The sequence below is a fragment of the Pleurodeles waltl genome, chromosome 7, assembly GCF_031143425.1.
Source record: "Pleurodeles waltl isolate 20211129_DDA chromosome 7, aPleWal1.hap1.20221129, whole genome shotgun sequence".
In the NCBI taxonomy this organism is placed as follows: domain Eukaryota; kingdom Metazoa; phylum Chordata; class Amphibia; order Caudata; family Salamandridae; genus Pleurodeles; species Pleurodeles waltl.
Window position 1 is genome coordinate 63,979,931 of NC_090446.1, and position 24,699 is coordinate 64,004,629.

The window sequence follows — 24,699 nt, forward strand, 5'->3', positions numbered from 1 at the left end:
TTACCGCCGCGGTCAGAATTGGCCTGGATGCACCGCCAGCCTGTTGGCGGTGCATCCGCGGTCCCCGGCCCTGGCGGTCTATGACCGCCAGGGTCGGAATGACCCCCATAGTTTTCTTAAATCATCGTGAGTGTCTTAGGTCTGTATGCTATATTGTTTGTTACCTGTCCCTCAGAAAAGCAAAATGCTATCAATGATCTCATTTGTGCTGCCATACGCGATGTCATGTTTAACGTAATGGAAAGTGAATTGTGGTGGGGTAACAATCCCCTCACACCCTAGTGCTTCAGAAGGAGTTATGGTAACAGTATCATGTTTATGTCTTCTGTTAAAAGGCAAAAAACTGGAGGATTTCAAAGGTTAGAATCTGCTTTCCAGCGAAAACTCAATTCTAAATTAACATCAGTACATTGATCAGCTAGCCCACAATAAGGGCCATGCCATTGATCAATTACTAGGTAAAAATACTGATTTCAGGCACAGTTAAGTTTGACCTATCACATAGTGAGGCTACTACTTATTACTTTCCCAGACAGAGCTCATATATCCTATTGAGGTCAAGGAAATATTTGTTAGGTTACATTGCAGGCTCACATTTTAAAAATACCAACCCATAAAAATTCACCAGTTAGAGTTATCTCAAGTAACAATAACGCGCGCCCTAAGGTAACTATAACTCGCGCCACCATCATGCACAGTTTTTTCCTAAAACATTTTACTGCAAATATTAAATTGATTTTATCAAAAATGTTATCAAAGATGTCATAGGTGCCATAATTTGTGGGGTAATTAACAGTGCATGGCGAAGGCACGAGTTATAGTTACCTTAGGGCACTAGTTACAGTTACTTGAGATAAATCTAACTGGTGAATTTGTATGGTTTAGTAAGGTTAAAATGTGAGCCTAACTATAACGTCCCTGTAACCTTTGTTTTTTTTAAGTGAATTTCAGTTTTTTTAATTCTGTTTCCTAACTATAATGTCTCTGTAACCTTTGTTTTTTTCAGTGAATTTCTATGTTTTTAATGTATAGTGATTTACATTACTATACGTTAATCCACCCACAGCTTCGGCTCTGCACCGTGGAGGTTGACCACAGGGTCAACCCTCTATAAGCACCCAAACTTACACCATGCATGGCCTTCACCCGTGCGCAATGGAGGTTTCCGGCAACACTTGGCCGGCAACACTTGGCCTGCAGCCAGACCCTATGCCACCCAACCCCATGCTGTGCACGGCCCTTTGGCAGTGCTCAACAGAAGTGTGACGCGGCCTCTCTGGGTGTCAGAATAGGTGTGAGAGGGTATATCTGGAGGTGAGAGTGGCTGTGACAATGTCTGAGTGTCTGTCTGGGTGTGAGAGTGCACACATCAGTGTTTTAGTGGTTGCCTCAGTGTCTGCGCCAGTCTGTGAGTGGGTGTATGAGGCTGTCAGTGTGTCTGTGAGTTGGGGTGTGTAACTGTCTGAGTGGGTTTGTGAGTGGGTGCATGAGGTTCTGACTGGGCTGTGTGTGTGCACAAGGCTCTGAGGTGGTCTGTGAGTGGGTGCATGAGTGCCTGAGTGGGACTGTGAGTGGGTGCATAAGTGTCTGAGTGGGTGTGTGAGTGGGAGAAATTGATTGAAAGAGAGACAGAGATAGGGATAGAGGGATAGAGAGTTTTTTAAGCTTTAATGTCTGTACACTTAGAATGAGATACTTGTGTACAATTTCAAACAAAAAATGTATCTGTCATTTTTTTTAAATATAGTAATTTGTACTTTATTTAAAAATAATAATTGAAAAATAGGGAAACAAGCCCAGCTGGACTCAAACCCTTAGTGCTCAGTGTGAAGTGTCAGCTCCCTGCTTGTTGAAACATTTCATCTCTGTCCCCTGCACGTGTGCAGGGTACAAAGATAAAAGCTTTGGTTTTTGACGGCGTCCTGCTGGCAAAATCCGAAGTGGGCAACCGGGACATAGCAGGAGCTGGACCTGGGGGGTGGCAGTCCCTGGGGCCATCAGTGGCTCCTACAGGGGGGTTGCGCAGCCTCCTCCTACAATTATAGTCACGGGGAGGTGGTGATCCCCGGGTCTAAAGGTGGTCTGAAACTGACCCACTGTAATTATTTTTACATATGCTCCATGGAGGTGGTGATCCCCGGGGCTGTGGGGAGGCCAACATGCCTCCCCACACAATTGACACATTTTGACTCAGGCGTTAGTGGTCCCTGGGGCAACAGGCCCTCCTGCACAATCACATTGATAGCCCTGGGGAGGAGGAGGCCTTCAGCACAGTGGAAGGAGGCCGTCCCCCCCACATATTACTTAAACACCCTGGGGAGGTGGTGGTCCCCAGGCAGCAGGAGGGGGCTGGGTGGCCCCCACTGCATAATATTACTTTAATGCCTTGGGAGGTGGTGGTCCCAGGCAGGGGGGAGTGGGTGAGTGCCTATCCTACATATTTAATTACAGCCCTGGGGAGGTGGAGCTCCCCAAGGCAGCGGGGGCACACGTGGCTCCCCACATATTAGTCATAAGCCCCGGGGAGGTGTTGGTCCTTGGGGCAGCGGAAGGAGGCCAGGAGGCCCTTTGCATTTTTAAGAAAATATCCCCAATACTTGGCCCACCCAGGGGTCTTATAATAACGAAGGGCGGGAGTCCGCACTTTTTTTTTTTTTTTTTTTTTTTTTATTTTACCACAGATCCACCACAATGCCGAACTGTAAAATAAAAAAAAAAATTTCAGCCCTGGGGTGAGTCCTTTTGAGACTGCACCACCAGAGCTAAGGGCTCAGGGGGTCCGAACCCTGGCACCTTTTCTTTATTTTTTACTTTTTTTTCTGGGACTCGGCTTCACCTGAGTCCCAAGATGGCTGACAACACTTCAACAACTTCTGTTGTTGAAGTGTTATCAGCCAACCAGATCTCAGCATGAGATCAGGAGGGGTTGCAAATCCTTAGTGTCCCTATATATACAAATTTGTTTTCCCCTTAATTTCTCGAAAACTACTGAACGGAACTACACCAAAACAAAAAAGGTTGCTTTCTGGATCAGAACCTACCTTTCTGCCAAATTGTGCGTAATTCAGTCCAATAGTTTCTGTGCTATCACTGTTCAAAATCCCTAATGAATGGGGAAAACGTGTTTTGGGACCCCCCTTTTTCTTTGTCCCCCTGACGGATCACCCCGAAACTTTCCAGACAGCAGCTGACGTGACTGGCAAATATTTTGGGATGGAAAGTTTTGTGAAGATTCGTCCAGCGGCACTATAGATAAAGGCAAGTAAAAAAATGCTTTTTATATAGAGACTAGGTCCTAACCATAACTACTTGGTGGAGACCGCCACAAAGTTATATATATATATATATATATATATAGAGAGAGAGAGAGAGAGAGACCAGCTTTCCAACAAAGCAGTAAGTTTGAATCCATAGAAGTACACTTTGAATGGATACAAATTTACTACTCTTTCCAATTCACAAACATTGGCAGAAGGAATTTTGGAAAGGTATGACAGTTTCAGGTTTTCAGGTATACTGTTGGCAATCAAACACCCACAAAGTGATGAGATAAATGCTTGCAAATAGCTTAACCACTGGCAGCCACTCAGAACAGCATTTCCATCCATCATTTTTTGTCCACTGTGCCTATCTAGACAGAGGGCCCGACCTAATGCAAATCATCACTGACCCTGTTCTTTTTTAAAATAGACCATCCTGAACCTTGATCATTTCACCGTTCCACCCAGCAGCCCACTGCTAACTTTGTGGTTTCATGAACCTAAATGTCATCTATGTGAGAACGTGATGAGGGACTGGACTTCCTTTCTAAAGATGAGTTTTAACTCACTTAAAAATTATTCTGAAAGCCAATTGTTCAGTAACGAATGATAAAGAAATTGAGCTTAATGTATAAACCCATATTGAGGGAGTGCTCACGGTAGCCCCATAGTTAATTATTCAAATAGCCATAGGTTTAATTTGGTGTTCCTTTGACGATTAATTTGGTGTTATTTTCAAGATCCATTACAAGATGGGAGCCATGGTGTAATTTCCAAATTCCTTTATTTTAAATCAAAACAACTAAGCCCAGCCAACACTTTTCATCCCAGGTGGACTTCACCAGGGTTTCTATTACTCCACTGAATTCCTCTGTTCCATTTCCTACAAACTCATCAAATTTGCCCAGGCAATGAGTCTATTGACCATGGGAAAGTGTCTCTCCCATGTGGGTCATGTAGCTGTGACTCCATGCTACTACACCAGACTGGTTGTGAACAGGTTCGTACTATACACCAGTGAAGCTATTTAGGGCCTACACTGCTTAGCCCTGTGGATTTTAGTCCTAATGTACTTTTCTTTAAAAAAAACTTGGAACAAGGGCACTTTCAAATGAATTTCTTTTACTTTCAGTTTGAAATATTTCAGAGAGACAATGGAAGATTTGTGTCCCACGTGGAGGAAGAGCTAGAAAACACTGAACTTTTAAAGAACAGCAGCTTTTCAGGATACATTCAGGAAGAATGTAGCTCTGGTTAAAAAAAGACAGCATCAGTGAAAAGTGGAGAGAGCAGTGCTTAATTTGTGCTTGTTGTTCCCAGTGCGGGGCACCAGCACTTATTTTTGAGGGCCGGCGCTTATTTTTCTGCCTCAAGTGTTTACTGCGAGCAAAAGACACATATGGGAAAGGCAAGGAAGAGAAAAAAATGAAAAAGTGTCACAATGAGAGAAAGCAAAAAGCGGCAAGAGTGAGCTGAAGGGGCAGGGAGTGGCTATAAATGGATTGAAGAGGCCCGAGATGGCTTCAAGATTACACTGCCTCAGTATTCTGTCCTCGCATATTTAATTGCAGCAGCCGCTTTTTAAGAGCAGGGCTTTGGGCACCGGCACCTTTTTATTTACAAATTAAGCACTGAGAGAACTGCAAGGTTCTCGGAAAAGGGCGCAGTGTGCTGTACTTCCTTGTACAACAAAAAGATCACTTGCCAGAAGGAGTAGAAAAAGAAGCTAGGAGTAGCAGGGACTCTGAATAACACTAATCTTTACATTAGATGAACACCTTCTGTTCTGTCATGTAAAACTTCAGCATCTCTGGGACATAGTGTGTAATCAGTAACTTGCTTTGTGTCACATCTCACTTTTAAAGCCAGGTCTTATCAAAAGCATCCTCAAATGAGTAACCAACAACACTGCAAGGAGCTCTTCCAGACAATGCACACCGGGATTGGCACTCAATCACAAACTCATTGGCAGCAGCACAGCTCAGCATGCCAATACTATGCCTTAAACGCAATCAGATAACACTGGCATTATTGTTAAGCCTGATGATATTTGAAATCTGTCTCTGTAGGTTACTTCGCCTTCTTTTACAGGCTGGGTCTTCTCCTGTCCTGGAATGCATGCAAACGTTTTAGTGCTATACACGTTCGATGACATCCTCCCTTACTCCATTGAAGTCTTTAAGTGAAATTCATGGGGAAAAAAAAAAATTATAATAACTCATAACTAAATACCTTTATAAACAATGATATGCTCTATCATGCAAAATTATGCAAAAAAGCCTTGGTGCATGCCTTTATTGGCATCTTGAACCCAGAACTATTGGTTCCTCCATTTTTTCTTTATTTGTGTGTATTGCATGCTCTAGCAGGCAAAAACCTGACTTAAACATTTAAAAAAGCCAACTGTAGTGAAAATAGAATGGATTGCTGAAAGATATAAGGAAGTTATTGTGATGTAATTCAATTTAGTTTTGAGATCTACTCCCTCCTGCATTAAAATGAAAGTACTCCATAAGAAGCGGAATGATACACCACACTGCCCGTAGAATGAAGTGAGAGAAGTATACTCCAAGGGAATGAGCATCCCCACTCAAAGTACACTGTAAAGATCTGCTAACACGGGGTCCTCACGGCTATGCTGCAAGCCACACCTCTAAGGTATTTGATTTGCTGACATGTATGTTGCTTTGATTTTGTTTGCGTAAAAAAGAGAAACCTGGCTAAAATAAGCAAAAAATTTCAGAAACAAGCCAAATGTTTCTGATGGCTACCTTTCAATACTAAAATAATTTAGATTAAAAATATGTATCATGTTTTAAGAAACATGTAAAAAAGAATTTGGGAAGTTCGCCCTTTATCCCATTTTGCAATTCATGACGCAAAATTTTCCCCTAGTGGTTCAAATGAGAAGGATGTGTTCCCAATTTGTATTGTAATCCACTGTAAATTTGTTGCTGTTTTAGTAAATGTTTATGTTGCTATGTCTGCATTTCTGATTGGATGCAGAAGGCTAGAAATTATTATTGCTTCAAGTTTTTAGCTTAATCTTACTTTACATTCTCTGATCCACAGGGTGGTGTGAATGACGAAATCACACTTTCAGCCTACGTCAGTATTGCCCTGCTGGAGTACCCACTCCCTTTAACGGTACGTACAGATCTTGTTTGGATCAAATTATTTATATTTTTGTTTTGGAAACATCCACTTTCCGAGATCATTAAATAATCAGATTATGAATGTGAAAGGTAAAAATACATTTCCTCCTATTACAAAGGGGTGATAAAATTGAGACCTTTTAGCAATGGTAGTGTTGGCGAGGACTTTAGGACTCATACAAGATAGGGAGATTTTGGTAGATTATTAAAATCATAATGAAAACAAAGGGGGGTCTCCAGGATCCCTTCTAATGTCTGAGAAAGTCCTAGAGATTAACTGCACTCCTATGGAGCTGAAAGAAAACATTAAACAGAGACATGTTGTTTCCACAATGTTTTTAAAGAATGTCCTCTGATCAAGAGAAATACTATAGTCCTCTATGGTACTGGAATGGACAGTGAGCCTCTGATCTCCATGATGATGAATGGCTTCTGGTCCCCTTCCAAAGCCTCTTCTTTAAACTGTGTGGATGGTTCTCAGCACATCTGTCCCTTTCTATTTGGATGGGCCTGTGAGCATCAAACCAAGATGTTTCCAGGATAAGACTGTCCATATCCCCTCGAAGAACACCATGTTGCTTTACTTCTCCTTTCTTACTCCACCTCTGAACTAGCAACTTAGGAACATCCTCGGCCTCACCTTCCCTTGGTTGACTTATTTTTCTTTGATTGCAATACAACCTTCGTATTCTGAAGCAAAATCCTTAAATTCAAAAAAACCTGTGGCTGTCTTCAAACCTGACACTTGTATCTCAGAACCTCTCTGCTCTTTTCCAGCACCCTGTTGTTCGCAATGCCTTGTTCTGCCTTGAAACAGCCTACAAGGAGTCAAATGATGTCTACGCCAAGTCACTCATGGCGTACGCTTTTGGTCTGGCTGGCAAGGATGACAAAAGCACAGAGCTGCTAGAGTCCCTGTATAAAGAAGCCATTGAGAAGGGTAAGGGGGTAGTTAGACTTTCTGAATATTATTCTCACTTAAACTAAATCTAACCACTTCTTAACTTTTGGCCTCTTTCATGGCTCACACCTCCTTTCCATTCGCCTTTTTATTGGTATTCCTGCCCATCTAATGACTAAAGGCTTGATTATGATGTTGTTGGTATTTATGTTGCAGATGAATAGTCCACTTTTCTGCTGGACTGGGAATTGAATGTTCTGAGTTAACTCTAGTCACATATATATATGCAAAAAAGCAGTGGGATATATTTCCTGAAAATTTCCTAACATGCAAAAAGACATGCAGAAGCCGGGCTGGTACTACCAATTTTTGCACCTTTTTCCCCATTACATATGGTTATATGGGGGGATAACTCATAATTCTCAGGCAACATTGTGCCCCTCTATTACCAGAACCCTTGATCTAGATAATGACATCTGGAGTCAGGCACCAGCTAACAATGAGTACCTGAATAAAGTCCAAACCTCCTGTTTCTTTGTTGTTTCATGGCTCTGTTGTCATGTTTCCTCTGACTCCTAGCTCCATTGACAATCTTCTGTCAGAGTTTTCTCACTTTGCTTAGTTTCTTTTACTCCATCTTTTTATTTTCTGTTGCTCTGTCAGCTGGTATTATCTCTGATTCTTCTTCTCATATCTTGGTTTTCTTTCTCCCTCTTTAGCTTTTATTCTCATTCCTCCTGCCTGAGCTATGAACTTTATCAATTACTCCGTTTTGCTTTCTTCCCCCGGTTCACATTCCCATTTCTTGGGTCACTTCTTTCTGTTCTTGTTTCTTTGTACTGACTAACTGTTTCATTTTTGAAGTCTTCTACTGCGGGTGTTGCTTATGCACTAGTTTCTCTTTCCCATTTATTTTCCTTCTTCCATATTAGTAAGTATACTGTTGAAATCTGAACAGAAATCGTAGTGATTGAATCTTTGGATTTACATATTAATGAAGAGCTGACACATGACATACTATTAAAATACAATGTAGATACATTTTAGATCTGACCGAAGATCTTTTAATTTCTCATTAGTTATTGGCTTCTATCTGTCTCTGTGGTCATCCCCTTTTGGTTTACAAAAGGGTAGTCCAAACTTAAGCACCTTTAATACCTGGACACTCTGTGGTTCCCTTCAAAGAGTGAAACAGATGTACAACTATGTAGCCACTACATGCTTGAACTCTGTGACTGCAGTAGCTCCGAGACCACATGCTTACTGCAAAGGCATCATCTTGTAGATCTCACACTTCTCCCCTTTGAAGGCACTTCACCAGAGTACAGACACTCACTGATGGCCATCTCTCTTTTAACTCCTTAAGATGGATCAGTCCACTGGCACCGCACTCAGGATACCAAAGAGGAGGAGCCATTCCCCTACTTCCGCTTCCGCCCAAGGGCTCCATCTGCTGAGGTTGAGTTGACAGCCTACATCCTGTTGGCTCACCTCACCAAGCATCCTGTTTCTCAAGAGGATCTCACCAAGGCTGCCAAGATTGTGCCGTGGGTCACGAAGCAGCAGAACCCAACTGGTGGTTTCAGCTCAACACAGGTAAGGTGTGCATAGGAGTGAGCTTGTTTGTGTATAGATGTGTTCTTCTGTGTGTCCTAGTGTGCAAACATGGTACATGTGTGTGCATGTATTAAGTATCTTGGCTTATAGGGATATGCACTACCTTTCTCTTTGGAGTTAGTAAGCTTTTAGACTGTGGACCCTAACGACTGGGAATTACCCCCATAGGTTTATTTTCTCTTTCAGATGAATTGTGCTCCTGCCTCTGGGCCCAGTATCTCTTCTGCTCCTCTTTAGCTTTTTTATCAATGGAGCATGTACTTGTATATCCTTGCAAGTTAAAGTAAGCTGTAGGAATCTGAGTAAGAATGTGAACAGAGGCAAAACAATCTCATCTTCGCTGTCTGGGCTAAATCAAGTAAAAAACATTGTGGATGTGTCATCTTGTTCTTGGTTCCTTTCATAATGCTTTTCTGAGACCTGGGAGGAAGCTTTGCAGAGATTATTCAAATTAAACAGGAAGCATTTCTATATCTCACAGGAACCACTATAAGCTATAACTAAAATGGGAAAATACAATGTGAAATTTACTTCTCTATAACCCTGGAATTTTAAATTTGATGTCCAGGTATCCGATGTACTGTGTTATGCTCTATTTATTACTTTTTGCATGTGCCTTGTTGTATGATTCTATGATTTACATTATAGATCTATGAGTGTAAATAATGTTAAAGATATAATCCTGATGGAAAGTGACCATTGGGAACATAAATGATACTCATGAAAACATCATCCATAGAGCAGATACATATGTTTGACTTCTACCACCTCATTATAGAAAGATGGCTAGACACTTCACATGTTATGAGCTGTCAGATGCTAGGTAATTAGTCAACACCGTCTGCTTGGGCTACAGAATGAAAGAGAATTCCAGATAACCTCCTGATAGTTACTGCACAAGCACCAGGTAATTATACAGAGAAAATTGGGTTAAATGCAAGCAATACTAAACAGCATTAAAGTAAAAAACACAACATAATTAAATTCCCACACCAAGTTAGAAAATCAAGAAACTTTTATAAAGGAAATATAGATCACATAAAGTAAAACAGTATAGGAGCAACATGAGATATGATTTTTTGCATTTTAAGGTAAAAGTAGAAAAAAACTCAGATCATCAATTGAAAGTCATAGTTCAGGTTTACTAAGATTGAGTAGCAATTTCAGGCTGATTTTAATGGAGCAGAGATCAGGTATGCCAAGCAGGTTGCGCCAGTCAAAGCTTTTACCTTGGACTGTTAGCACGCCTGGTCCTTAGTAAGTAAACTTACAAGGGGACGAGTACAGGCCGCTTAACTTTTTGAATCGCATGGAGTATCCTAGCCATGTAGTGACTAATGTATATCAATAATTTCAATAAGCAATCAATAAGCACTAAGAGAAAACATTAATCAACTGTTAATTTCATCAACAATTCATGAATAACTAAAACTCAATATATGTTTTAACAATTTTTATTTTCCTATTTGTTACAATTCTAAGGCATAATGTTAACCTCATACTTTATTTGTTCAGCTCAAATACTAGTTCCTTAGTGACCACCAATAACATAATCTAATCAGAACCTGAGAAAACATTCGCTCTAAAGCTTCAACATAAGCCAACAAAGATGAATATGTCAACATTAATAGCAGAGTTCAGCAATCAGTTCATCAATTCATTTGTCACTGTCAGTGTCACCCAAGGTAACCTTATCTAACCAAGATTAGCATTAGCATGTGGGACTTCATGCGGAAAACAATTTAGAACATGAGTTTGGAAAAACATCTAGCTAAAAGAAAACTATAAAACAGCACAGTTGGTACCTAGAAGGAAAGGCACATGTTAATTAGTCACATTGTCATAGCTACCTTTACACATAATGGATCAGCAACAAAGTCAATCTTCATCTTCAGGTCATCAATTGATCAGCAACGCATCAGGCTCTCAAGTGCATAAGCCCAATGACAAGATCTCGAATCGCGTCTTCTGACATCATCAATTCTCCACTCACATCTGTCACATCTCATCTCTCGCATCTGAAGTTTGAGCCCCTTGTCATGACTTTTTATTAGAGTTCTTCAGTCCATCCCCTGAATTCCTAATTGGTTCACTAATCACCAGTTATGACTCTACCCAATAATATAAATGTTTTAAATCTATGAGTTCTAATATTTCGTCATTCACAGTTCGTTGACTGGTTCACTGTACGATGTCCTCATCATCTGGCTCACCAAGTATCGAAAATGTTGCATCTTCTTCTCTAGACAGTGTCCCTATTGTTCAAGTCCTTGGAAAGTACATCAAGTCTACTCTACACATAATTGTATCAACTTGATTCCATCATCTCCTGTCCATTGGTACATTGCAGAAAATTCTAGCTAAGCAAACTTTAACATCAGTGGTTCAAGGTTAGTTCACATCTCAGCTTCAGTACAGTGTACAATTATTCTGCTTCAGCATGAGGCCTGGCAAAACTTGGCCATAACTTTGGCTAAGTTAGCTCTACGATATAATGCAAACCATATGTTATATATCTCATTATGACATATTTCTACATTTTATAATTCATTTTCATCATTTTTCATTTTTTTAATCCTTTTTAATACAAGTCGAGAACATTGGCAGCCACTCTTCATGGTCAAGGTTTCAAAAGTGCACATTAATTTCTCTACACTATTCATTTTAGCATTTCTCTTTGTTACTTAATAATGCATAACACTCATTAATAATTTTAATTAGCATATCTGCTTCAGCAAGACTAAGAAGATGTTTGGGTTTTCAAAGTTCACCGGGGCAAGGCAGAAAGCTGAAGCTGGTGTGGTCCCTTAAAAGTAGAAATATTGTTGTTGAGCTTCTGCTGAAGCCGTCAGTGTAGCTCCAAAAGCTCCAAGCGGGGCAAAGCAAGAATGTGTCACCATATCAAACCAACTTCATCACTAAATAAGATTTTCCAATTCTACACTCTAAGATTTAACCTTTAAATTGAGGTACTTTGCTGGTTCTTCAACTTCTTCAATGGGGTACAACTACAAGCAGTACCAGGCCAGGGCTCCACAAGCCAAAATACTTTTTAGTGCAAGATCTCACTGTTCCATCCCTGAGAAACTTATGTCAGTCCTGCAGAGGTGGAAAAAACATTCCAGATTCCTTTTCCTTATGGAAAATATCTTTCTGGCCACTCCTTCAGTCCAAAGATCCTCAGAGTAGGCTACTAGGTGCAGGCCTTTCTCCAGGCAAGGCTCTGTCAGGTTCCAGTCTACAGTGATCAGTTGGGCCTGCTGGGAATCAGGTAGCCCTTCTGCTTTTTAAGTCCCTGTAGCAGCAACCTGAGGCCAATCATTGTAGGTTCTTTCTTTGCAAGGTCAGGCAGTATTCTCAGGACTCATTGGGGGTTCTTTCTTTTGAAAGCCAGACAGTTTTTTTTACAGTTCCATCAATGTTCATGGGAGGAGGTGGTGAGGTGCCAGTTTTGTACTTGGTACTAGCCAAAATATAGAATTTTCTACAACAAATCCTAAAAATGTCCTGTAAAATTACTGTTTCTGTTTTCAGCACTTCCCAGATTTCCTGATCCTAGAGATTCCTGGCCCTCTTCAAGCAGCAGGACCTTTGGCCTTTCTTCTACTTATAAACGTTTAGAGATGAGGTTTCCTCCCTGTGGCCAATGTTGAGTAGGATTTTGCCTTCTGCTAGGAACACAGGCAGGAATCCTACAGTGATTTCTAAGCATCAGTGGTTTCATTTCTTTACATCCCCATTTGGTATCTCCATTTCAAAACTGAGAACTCTGAAAGCTGCCATTTGTTTGGACAACTTTTCTTGTCCCCTCCCTGATGCCTAGCCCCTGCCAAGAGCCCCATAAAAACATAATTCCAGCCTTCCTGCTGCCAGATGACAAAGTGGGGGGTTTCAATACAAAAAGCAGGCCACATATGGCATTTACTACCCACAGCACTAGTGCATTTCTTCAATATCTACTGTGGTCTTACTTGTAAGTTAAATAAACCATTTAAGTGGAAACAGTGCACAGTGCATGTCACGAGAGGAAGCACACTTGTGGGGACAATATTTAACAGCATCATAGAGCACAGAGTCTTAAAGCCATCAAACTAAACAGATAAAAGTAGTGAGGTCGCTGCAAAAAGACTGTCCTTTCCTATTGTAGGCACATGCAGTTGTTCCTGGGAGCCCCCTCAGCACAGTATCTGGAGCTGAGAGCTCCTGAGTAAGTCAGGTGTAGAGCACCTGGCCATTTGTGCAGTAGAACCATTGTTAGGGAATCTCGTTGGCTAATACTGTAAGGATTATCAATGCTGCAAATGTATTTATGATAGAGCCACCCAGAAGATAGAGGACTCCCGACATACACTACAAAGCACCTTCACCCAAATAGAAAGAGGTGATTCAGAGTACACTGTTGTCACCATGGAGGTGAAAAGTTCTGCCGCATCGCGGAACAGGGATGGCATTCGCCACATCTCTATCTATAATAATAGTAATGTTTTGGTTTGTTACTGGGGCCAGAATTAAATTCAAATTAGATCGATTTAAAACTCAAAATAGACAAAACATAGTTCTTGTAACTTTTCCTTGCTTCTACTGATGCCTTCATCTTTGGAGGCTGCTCCTTACCTGTTGTGCTCTTACAGTAGCCATGGTCTCCTGCCCCTCTGTATACTGAAAATTGGGTGTTCATAGAACCCCAAATACATGTCTTGTTGTGAAACTCAAAGATCAGTGCTGAAAAATGTGTCACCGTCAGGTTTGTCATTAGGAGTGTATCTCTATATAGGTCTCCTCCTTTTTTCATCTTTTCCTAGCACCCTCTTTTCTCTCCATTCTTCTTTCTGACTTCTACTGATATTTACATTGGACACACCTTATTGCTCTCTTTCCTTCATCGTCTCCCTTCTCCCCTCCGCCTAATTGTTTATCAATACATCCTCTCCTCTTTCTCCTCTCATAGTGCTTACATCTTTGTCCTCCCCAGTTCCTTCCCACTATCTCTTTGCAGTATCAGCAGTAATGAGGACTACACATTATCCTTAAATATAACAATTGCATGTGGGGTCCATTGATAAAACATGTGCTGTGTTTCTTAGGAGAGATGCACATATCTCAACCATTGATGTAATGAGAAATTTGCTGTTGTACCTCACAACACAATCCTGCATAGCCCTTTCTCCTGTGATTGCAGCTATTTCACTTTGCTACCACCAACGTGAACTGATCAATACAAAGGGATGTACTGTTAAATCATTTTATTCATCACTACTTTCTTTTCCACTTTTTCCAACACTCTCTGTTCACTCCAGGACACTGTAGTCGCTCTCCATGCTCTCGCGACGTATGGCGCTGCCACCTACGTGAAGAATGGAGAAAGCTCAGTGACAGTGAGCTGTGAATCCAAAATTGAGAGCCATTTCCACGTAGATGATGGTAACCGCCTCCTGCTCCAGCGTGCAAAGCTTTCGCATGTGCCCGGAGACTACACTGTGGAGGTGAAGGGTAACGGCTGTGTCTACACACAGGTGAGTCATTGTCCATGCACCCAAAGGGAATAAAGCAAAACCAAGCATGGTCACTCTGGGTAAAATCCCTGAAACAGCAAGACTTATTGTCACAATGTTGACACTTAGGTAGCGTAGGTTTAAGTGCACACATTTATTCTTGCCTTCAGTGCCTCATCATTACAAAATAGTGTTAGACGTACCTATTTTCTCAAAACAAATCATGTGTTTAGATGCTCTCATCCACTGTCATAAAAATAGAGTGGTTTTCACCAAAACTGATTTGCCTCTAGAAGTGTCAAACCATGCGTGTGAGGGTAGAGATTTATGATGGGGTGTTTGTAAAGGTGTGATAGCATAAGGAAAAGGAAAGTAGGGATGAAATGAGAAGTTGAGGGATAGCGCAAGATAGTTTGGAGGGCTGAGCGAAGATGATTATTTAAAAAGGTGGTTATAAGAAGAAGCTTGGAGGAAGGATATTTGTGCACATTAGCATGGACGTTTATTCTGCTCTTTTTATTTGGCTGTTCTAGTATGTGAAGCTGGTCTGCTTAATGGTCTTGCACTTGTTAAGTTGTGCTTTACTGTGGGACCTCCAGCCCCTTGAGAGGCAGGGAATGATTTAGTGAAAGGAGGGACCAGAGACAACATTTTAGGTCTCCAAGAGTTGAACAGTCAGAAAGAGGCACAATCCCAGATGATAGCTTCCACAAACAAGAGAGGGTCCACCAAGGGAAATATTTGCCTAAAAATGCAGACACACAGGACTCAAAGGATGCAAGGATACATGGCTTGTTTCTGTAATTGTCTTGCAGTCCACACTCCGATACAACATTCCTCATCCAAAGGGAGACGCTCCATTTGATCTGCATGTCTGGACTGTACCCGATATCTGTGACCAGAAGTCTCGGAAGGCCTTTGAAGTCCATGTAAACGTCAGGTGAGTTTTAGTTGGTTTTGTCTTATGGTAGGTTATAATTTTACCTAAGCAAGAACATTCACAACGTGATACTTGGTTTGAAGGATATCTATTTAATCACAAGGTCTGGGCAGTTTCCTTAGGGTCATCTCAGTTTTCTAACAAAACACAGTGTGCTCTATCAGTGATGCTTCAGGCTTTGAGTCTACTTTGTAGCTTGAGTACCTAACAGGTAGTATTGGTCCTGTTTGCAGTCTGACAGTCTGACTGGTGGTATTGAGCCCTCTTTGCAGTGGCGGTGGCTCGTGCTATTGAGTCCAGTTTATAGTTTTAGGAACTGACAGATGGAATTGAATAATTCCACTTTGCAGTTTGAGGACTGATGTGGTATTGAGTCCTCTTTGCAGCTTTTGATGGCCCTACTGAGCCCACTATACAGCCTCTGACCTGGTAGGAGGTATTGAGTCAACTTTTCAACAGTTTGAGAAGGTAAGAGTGTTATTCAGTTCACATTGCAGACTGCAACCCAATAGTTGATATTGGGTCCTGCCTGGAGCCTGAGTACCTGGCAGGTAGCATCAAGCTCACTTTGTAGGCTGTAGGCCTTTACAAGGGGTCAGAGTCTATTTTGCAAGTTACTGAGGGTATTGAGTTCAGTTTGTAGCTTGAGGACCTGACAGATGTTAGTCACTTTGTATCTTAAGGTCCTTACAGGTGATATTGGACCCACTTTGAAATCTGTGGACTTGACAAGTGATACTGGGTCTGGTTTTCAGTTTGAGGAGCTGACAGTAGTACTGATTCAACTTTATAGCATGAAGATGTGACAAGTGATACTGATTCAGCTTGTACACCTGACTGGTAGTTACTCCACATAACTACATGTTGGAGCACGTCAAGTACAGGTTTAAAGGGGCAGTGCAGGTTTATATTGTGCAACATTTATCTATACTGCCATTACAGGCGGGGCAGGACTTTAATGGCTGGTATACCACACCACACCATGCTTTAGGGCTATTATAATGTTCTGTACCATGAGGGCAGAATACCCTATCTGAAAACGGAGGCCCACCTGAAGACAGATGAGGTAGAAACTTTCACAGAACAAAGTCTTTGTTTCAAAGCTCTCGCTGTGAATGGTAGGAAGGAAGGAAAATGTTAATTGCATATTTTAAATTAAAATCAATACAATACATTAAGGGCCAGATGTAGCAAGCAGTTTTGCCCACTCTGTGTCAATGGGAAAATGTGTTTGTACATATGGCCCTAAATGGTCAAAAGAAACAAACGGATACTAATGTTAATAAAGTCTAATCACAATCATTCGTCAGTTAAGAATTTATAAGTCAAACTTTTAAAGTTCACATGATCACAGTAAATTATCTCTGCGTGGCCTTTAAGCGCAACCCCACCAATGAAAAAAATGTGATTGTACTCCAAATTAATTTGTTAGAACAGCAAAACAGTGCATAGTTGCACCTTTGAGTGTTCTTGTGCCTTCATCTGGAAAGAGTGGTTCAAGTACTTGTTTCCCACACCCTGCAGAAAAGGATATAGACAAAGCAAATGGTCTATTTTTTATGAGGATGGATTGGAAAAGTGACAATGTCTGTTTTTGTCCCCAGTCTTAATCCATGAATCCTCAAACTGCAAAAGTGGAATGTATAAGAGCCTAATGTATAAAAAAGGCCTTTTTTACCACATATTTAAAGTCTAGATAAGATTATCTTTTGTTTGAGAATGTACCATGTGTGTAATAAAAGTTCTTATAATTTGTAATGGCAACTAAGTCACTCTCATACGAAAGAATTCTCATGTCCCTTTTAATTAACAGCTTCCAAGTCATCTTAAGAACTGCCGCTAAGGTCTTTATGGTAGGCAGTCGATGTTTTTTAAAGAAGAGCTCTAGCTCAGTTTCAGTGGCCACCACCTTTGCTCTTGAGTATATTTTCAAATCTTCTTTAATGAGGCTCATTTGACTGGGCAGTGATGCATTATGAAAATCACATAAATAATTGAATAAATTGTATGATTTAAAACTGATAACTGAGTAAGACTTTTAGTCTAATCAAAGATGTGGGGTTGAAGATCTTAAATTAATGGTTTTCCAAGCAGTTTTAATGAAAATGGAATTTAAGGCCTCTGTCATTTGTATAGCAAAATCCATTGCCCCATGTTACAAATTTGGACAACTTTTCATCATTGCACCCTTTAGTGTCGAGTCCTAAGCTCCTTCCCCATATAGATCTGTATACCATGCGATAGAGCTAGCTGTTTATGTAAGTTTGTTCCTAATAATTTCTAAATGTGGCAACTTTTTTAGTTTTAAGACAAAGGTTAGTCCTAAGTATATTGCTGTGAATGTTCCATGATTACAGCAGCACAAAGGGCCCTTTCTTTTGACTGTTTAAAAACACAGCAGCAGCTTTGACAGGAGGCGGAGGCTAGTCCTTGGTTCATTCTTGGCTCAACCAATGTGTTTTCCTTGTTCAGTGAGCATGGGTGACCCAAGCGATGAGCAGAATTCTTCCCTCTTCCTTATGAGGCTCCAGTGACACTGTGATACCTGTGAGGAAGGGTAGGGAAGGTTCCTGTTTGCCCTGGTCCAGAGTCCCTACCTCTTTCTTTCCCCTGCCCAATCCACATATCTTGGAGCACCAGAGAAAAGAGATAAGCAGAGGCTGTGGATTAGGCCATTTTAATGTTGAAAGCAGTGGCCTTTACCAGTGTATTTAGAATGCTATTGCTCCATTACCTTTAAAGGCGCTCTCAACATTCTGATACTCTAATATAGGAGGAGAGTTAGTCAGCTGCTATTTGAATTTTTCTAGCATGAACATGGCACCCATGGCATTTTTCTATAGTAAAATACCATAAGTGCAGAAGAATTAAGGTCTGAACTTCTGCTGGAATATCCTAGCAGAGATAAGGCCACTCTTACCCTAAGAGAGAGAATAGGAGAGACAGCCTGCTGGCATCTCCTAGCAGACAATGTGACCACTCTGTCCCTCTCTATGATAACGTCATAGACAAAGGAGGAGAGCGACACCCATAGTACATCTTAGAGCATATAACCTCACTCTCTACCCCACCTGAATTAAAATGTGATGATATTCCATGTTAGAATACACTGTGGTTTCTAAGGACTTTAAATACACTATAGGAGAGAGGCAATTTGATATTGTGAAATCTCATGAACTAAAACTGAAATTAAAGTGTTATGACCTTTGGAGGTCTTTTACGAAACAAGGCCAGTAAATTTACAAGTTCCAGTGACTGGATGGGATTCTGTCCAAAAACGTTCTTGGTTATTTGCTGTCGGAGCAATAGACACACCTCTCCTTTTACACTGTATGAGATGCCTGATCTGTCTACTATGTGTCAAGTTCCCTTCTACAGTTCAAACCATCTCACTTTCAATGTTTCTTCCAGTTATATCGGTAGACGCCCATCCTCAAATATGGCTATCGTGGATGTAAAAATGCCCTCTGGCTTCATCCCTGTAAAGTCTTCAGTCAAAAAGGTAACTTTACAAGACCAGTTAAAATTTTACTTCTTTATCTTTTTTAGTAAGGGTGTGTAGGGTCTTCATTGGTTGTGAGTGGCACATCACAGTGACAACACATGACTGCATAGGGAGTATTTTGGAGTTGGCATCATTATATTATTATGCCAGGGGCAAATACTGTGCTTGCATGTCTACACCCTTCTTGGAAATGTGTTGTATTATTATACAAGTTCCTATTCCCCTTTATTTTATGTGACCTACGTTCCAGTTCTTCTATCACAGACTGAGGATCTTTTTTACTTATTATGTAATTTTGCATTTTTGTAAGGCCTGAAACGTTGTTGACAGCACCAGGCACCTGGAAAAGATGAATGGAAAAGGACAAATGGTACTGTAACTGTAATTTAAGTTCAGAGAGGTACTTTAGAGGGTGCATGGAAGATTTTAAGGATTAACACCAGGACTTCAAATTGGCATCTTTCTCTGGCTGAACGCCAATGGAGAGCACCACTTAAGCCCATAGCTTTTAGCTTTTTTAGCTGCAAAATTCTAAAGCATTTCATATTTTTTGACTAGGGAAGAATTGATGCTCTTGAGCACAATTTAGGATCAAGGACGACCCGGTGATGATGCTGATATCTTAATCAGAAAAGAGGTCCTTTATGTTGTCAATCCACTTTAATATGAAGTTGCCATATGAAAAGATAGAATTGGTGAATGACTCAAGGGAAATGGCACAAGCAAGTCTGCATCTAACTCTTTTTCCCTTAGATGAGTGGAAATAATGTGCCACTGGATCACTTGAATGGGCCAGTATGTGCAGAAGTTCATGAGATCAGTAGCAACATAGAAGTTTGGTTTTCACATTATTTATGCAAAGGATCATCTCATTCATCACTCTTAAGGATGAATGAGCTGAGAATACTAATATGGATCCATTATAACGGTAGTGCCTAAACCGCTGAGTGGGGGTACTCTAACCTCAGATTGACGACAATGGTAATTGTATTTGTTGTTGCATTTATATAGCACTTATTGCCCCTGTTGAAGCATTTTATGGTGAGTACCCACTGCTCCGGAGCCCATGGTTAGTAGTTAATCTAGTGGTTATTGGAATTAGTCATGTGCTCTCAAGAAAAAATTGCAAGAAATTACCCCAGTTGCTCCCACCAAGTAGGTGTGTTAATTGGTGTGGACTATATTGTTTCAGGCAAATTATTGGTCAGATTGATAAACTGGTGGGGATTAGGTAATATTAGATTACAGAGAGAGGGCTAAAGAAGAGTTTTTATGATCTCTGAAATGAGGCATCAGCCAGTTGCAGACTTACAACAACAAGGATTGAGGAAGGCAGGCATGATACTAAGAGGAGGCTGTTAGGTAAGAAGGTATGCAGAGGATGGAAGGTAAGAAGAGGGTCATTCAGAAGAAAGAAAATATGTCAATTAAACTTTTTCATGCAGGGTTTTAGGAGTGTAGTTGGAGAAGCCTCTCTCAGATAGCAAGAAATCAGAGAATGTAGGCTGCAGAAAGAAACAACATTAAACACAGTGGTTCATATCCGGGGCAGACAGCTGAGTGTACACATCATTTAAATATTAAGAGCCCTTGTGGCAAGGAATAAGGGTGACACACACTGTTGTGGGTGTGCATCCAGACTGGATATGAAAAGAGTGGATTCATGACAGATTTGCAGAATCTGGGAAGATGCCCTATGTGAGGCTTAGTTCTTCATGGAGCACCATATGATCAATATTCAAATCCAATTTGACAAACTCTGAGTTAGTAACAATAATTATAGGTACCTACACAATGTCAAAATCTCACAAGTCTGTGGTGTTCTCAGAGCGGTCATGTTTTTTTTCTTGTTTTAGATATGGAATTCATTTTTCTCACCAATTTTCTTTCTGTACTATTTGCTCCTAGTTGAATAACTGGCCGAGCATTGGACAGACAGAGGTCCATCCGAACAGTGCCATAATTTACCTGGAACGTGTAAGTATTTTATTCACTTCTGCGACCTAAAGGGGGTCAACAAAGAGTTTACATTCATATTTTAGTTTTATGAAGGAACGAGTAGATAGCCACCAAACCTTGTTACCTTTATCTTTATGAATACTATTTTACAAAGGCATTCATGTAAATAACACACAATGAACCAGAAGAAAAAAAAATAGCAGTGCCTTGAGGCCCTGACAGGCGGTCTCCTGGGCCCCCAGTTTAGCCATGGATGTGGCTAAATTTCCTTAGTGGAGGACCACCCACCTAATTTAGTGGTATCTGCCTGCTGGCACAGTAGTTGCACTGAAGGCAGACAACTTTGCTGAGCAGGTGTTGTATTTGTTTTGGCCACTCTACAAAGTGGGGGATTGTTTTTCAAAACAAATCTATCATTGGTCCTCATGCACATGGAGAATTGTTTCTAAACATTGGGGCCATTAATAGATTTCCAACATGGCGAAGTCAGGCAGGGCAATCTAGTGACTGTATCCCCTCCTAGGGTGGAGTGTCTATTACTAATATCTTGTGGTTCCCAACGCCAGAGCCATTTGAGGCACCGCTGTCAAAAATCCAATAGTTTCTACACCTCTAATTTAAGATGAAGAAGTACAAGTTTTTTGGGGTACGGCTTCTGTTGTTTTTATTTTTTTGTGGATGCTGCATAGTACCTGAACTCTGAAAGAACGCCTTAACATTTTGTTTTAATCATATATTTTAACTTCAGGCAGCCAGTTATTTTTTTTTCTTTTCTTGTACTCATGGGTACATTACTTTAGAAAACATAACACACTGCCCCTGTGCTTCTGTCACATCCACACTAATTATCAAGGATGAGTTCCATCATTACACCACTGCTCAATCAGATTTCGCCAAAACTTTATTTCCAAGGGCAAGGTGAATATCCTTTGAAATCTCATGAAAGATTGATTATGGGCAAGAAAGGAGTGACACTCAGAGAGTCAAAATAGTTTCATATTCATTTAATTGCAGAATGTTAGATCTGTCAGTCTTAGGGTGGCCTTATCTCAAACTTTTTGTCTGCTTGCTATCTTGGTTGGGTTTTTGCTCTGTTGGCCTTTAGACTCTGTGTACTAAAGTGCATGTGCTCACTCCCCTAAATATGGTTTGATTGTCATACACCTCATTGGCATATTTAATATACATGTAAGTCCCTTGTAGAGTAGTATATGGTATACTCTTCACTTACTGTGACACCTACTTAGATTGCACCTTAAAATTTGCCCCAGGCCTGCAATTGCAGCCTGAAGGCAGTGTCCCACCTCCATGTCAACTTGGCATTTAAAACCCCTTGCAAAGCCTTAAACTCCCCTTTTATTACATATACGTCACCCCTAAGGTAGGCACTAGGTAGCTTGCAGGGCAGAGTGCTGTGGAATTTAAAGGTAGGACATATACTTTTTAGTTTTACATGTCCTAGTAGTGAAAAACTCCTAAATTTGTTTTCTCGCTACTGAGAGGCCTATCTCTCCGATTGGGTAACATTGTGGATTCCTTATTGAAATTGATAAATTGTAGTTCCTAAACCATAGGTGCTAGGTATGTATGTTTGGTGTCTATGCACTTGTAATGAAAATCCCTTTTTACTGTATAACCGGATTTACCATTGCAAGTTTGAAAATGCCATTTTTAGAAAGTTGACACTTTCCTGCCCTTAGTCCTCTGTGCCTGCAGCGTGCCTTGGGTCACGTTATGGGAGTGACACTCAGTTGGGACTTTGTGGATTTACCCTAGACAGTCACACAGTAGTGGGATTAGCAAGACCTAAAATGGCTTTCCACTTGCAGGATTGGGGTTGGGTGGAACTGAGCAAAGCCCCACACCCATCTGAATGGGCTGAGCTCTCTTGCCACGTAATAGGCTTAACAACCCTGTTTTGTCAGTTTAGCCAGATGGGAGCCAGTGCAGGGGAGGCAGAACATTCCTGGAACTTCAGAGAAACTTTCTGGAAACGCCACCTAACATCTAGGAACAGGGCACCAGGGTATAAAAATAGGGCTCTCAGACCTGCTCCTCACTTCACTACTGGACCTTCAGAAGGACTCTCAGAGGACTGCCTGCTGCTTTAACCTGCTGTGAACTCTGCTAGACTGCTACTGTACCTGAAAGGACTGCTTTGCTGTCTGGAGCCTGCTTGGACCTTGAGAGGTCTGTCCTGCATCTCCACATGCACCCAGGACTTCAGAAGTGACTCCAGGGACTAGTTTAGCTGGTCTCCTGTTCAGAGCCACAGAGACATAACAGGCTTCTACCAGCTTGAGCCCGGAGCTGGCCTGAGCCTGAGTGAGTCCTGAACCCCCTCGAGGTCTCCATCCACTCCTGGACCCTTGGTTGTGGTGTTAAATGTGCCCAGATGTCCAATCTCTAAAGGTGAGAACTAGTCAAAAGTTTGGCAAAAAGGAAGAAACCAGGACCACCCTTCATCGCAGATGGCCTTAACTTTTGACTTTGCCCTAGTCTGGTGCAACCAGATGTCCCGTTAGTTTTCAAGCACTATTTTACAGTTAAAGCTTTAGAACTTCATAACCCTGGTACTACTAATTAGATTTTGATGGTTTTGGTGTCAAATAATGTGTAAAATATTGTCTCTGTTTTTCTAAATTGGTTTGACACATTGCCCCTAAGTTTAGCCTGTCTGCTTTTTGTGCTAAGCTACCCTTGGTTGAAGCACAGATTAAAAGATTAGTGACTTTTTGTTCACCATGCAAGAGATTGTGGCTTTTGCTTGACCAGGGCTCACAACCCAGTAAAACAACAGCCCAGTTTCTCAGACAGGACACATGTAAGTAATAACCACAGTGAATTCTGGCTTTATGAGCTTCCAGTACAGGCACCAGGTAGTCCTTGCCTTATCCAATTTCTCTCCATATACTTTTAAACTCCCAAACCAAATAATTGCTCTACATGACATATGGAAGAGTGGCAAAGCTAACTCCTTATACTAATCATTATAATTTCATCAGTGTGGTTTCTGCTGTAGCTTCTAAACTGGGATGTAGTCACTGAAAACTCAAGCTTCATGAAATGAAAATAAAACAAACTGAATACAAAAGCAAAGTGAAATTATGCTGGCCTCTATTTTCCTTTCTGTAGGTCTCCAATGCTACCATCTCCTTCTGGTTCTCAGTTGAGCAGGACTTTGAGGTGATACACAGGAAACCCGCTATGGTCACAGTGACTGATTACTATGAAACAGGTACATTTCAATATTATTTCAGCGGCTCAGGCTTTAAAGTACCATTAATCTACTTTTGTGTGGGAAGCAAGATGCTGAGTGCACCAAAAGCTTGATTTAGTCAAATGACCTTTAGCAAAAGCTTGAAGGATGTTGCAGGATGCACGGATGGTTAACTTTTAGATACACAATGCTAATTTACCAGTATGCAAGGCCTTTAATCTAGGAATCTTCTGAAGGATGGTTGTGACTATTTTTGAAGAATGATTTAATTTCAAAGAAAATTTAAGCAGAGTTGCCAGCTGCATGCACAAGTGGCACTGGACATAATTCCCATGAACCCCATTGTGTTGTTTCCTGTATACAACTCACAATATCCATCATCACTCAATAGGGATAGGTGGAGCGTTCTCCTGCTTTGTGGGGGGCTTCTGTGGCAAGATGTGCCTTCTCTAATGTGGAGCCCAGAAACCGGAAAGGAGACCTCTTGCAAGAGAGATCTAGATCTTCCATGAACATGTTTTTACCAGTTGGCTTTCCTTCATTTTCTCTCCTTTTTTTCACGATCATTAATGTACATTTAGTATCTGTTAACCGCTCATAATAAAGTGAGTGGCAATTTTGTTTACTTACTAAGGTGATCTTCATGAAAG

The 24,699-nt window shown here is 41.0% G+C and overlaps 1 protein-coding gene across 1 annotated transcript in view; it reads left to right on the plus strand.

Annotated features, from left to right (window-relative positions):
- LOC138303635 (alpha-2-macroglobulin-like) overlaps positions 1 to 24,699 on the plus strand; it is a 168,610-nt gene that overhangs the window by 142,168 nt on the left and 1,743 nt on the right. Inside the window, exons 27-34 of the mRNA XM_069242932.1 lie at positions 6,333 to 6,407; positions 7,193 to 7,355; positions 8,683 to 8,912; positions 14,231 to 14,446; positions 15,241 to 15,365; positions 18,777 to 18,867; positions 20,779 to 20,847; positions 23,965 to 24,067. Coding sequence (XP_069099033.1) covers positions 6,333 to 6,407; positions 7,193 to 7,355; positions 8,683 to 8,912; positions 14,231 to 14,446; positions 15,241 to 15,365; positions 18,777 to 18,867; positions 20,779 to 20,847; positions 23,965 to 24,067 — 1,072 coding nt within the window. The remainder of the gene's footprint in view (positions 1 to 6,332; positions 6,408 to 7,192; positions 7,356 to 8,682; positions 8,913 to 14,230; positions 14,447 to 15,240; positions 15,366 to 18,776; positions 18,868 to 20,778; positions 20,848 to 23,964; positions 24,068 to 24,699) is intronic.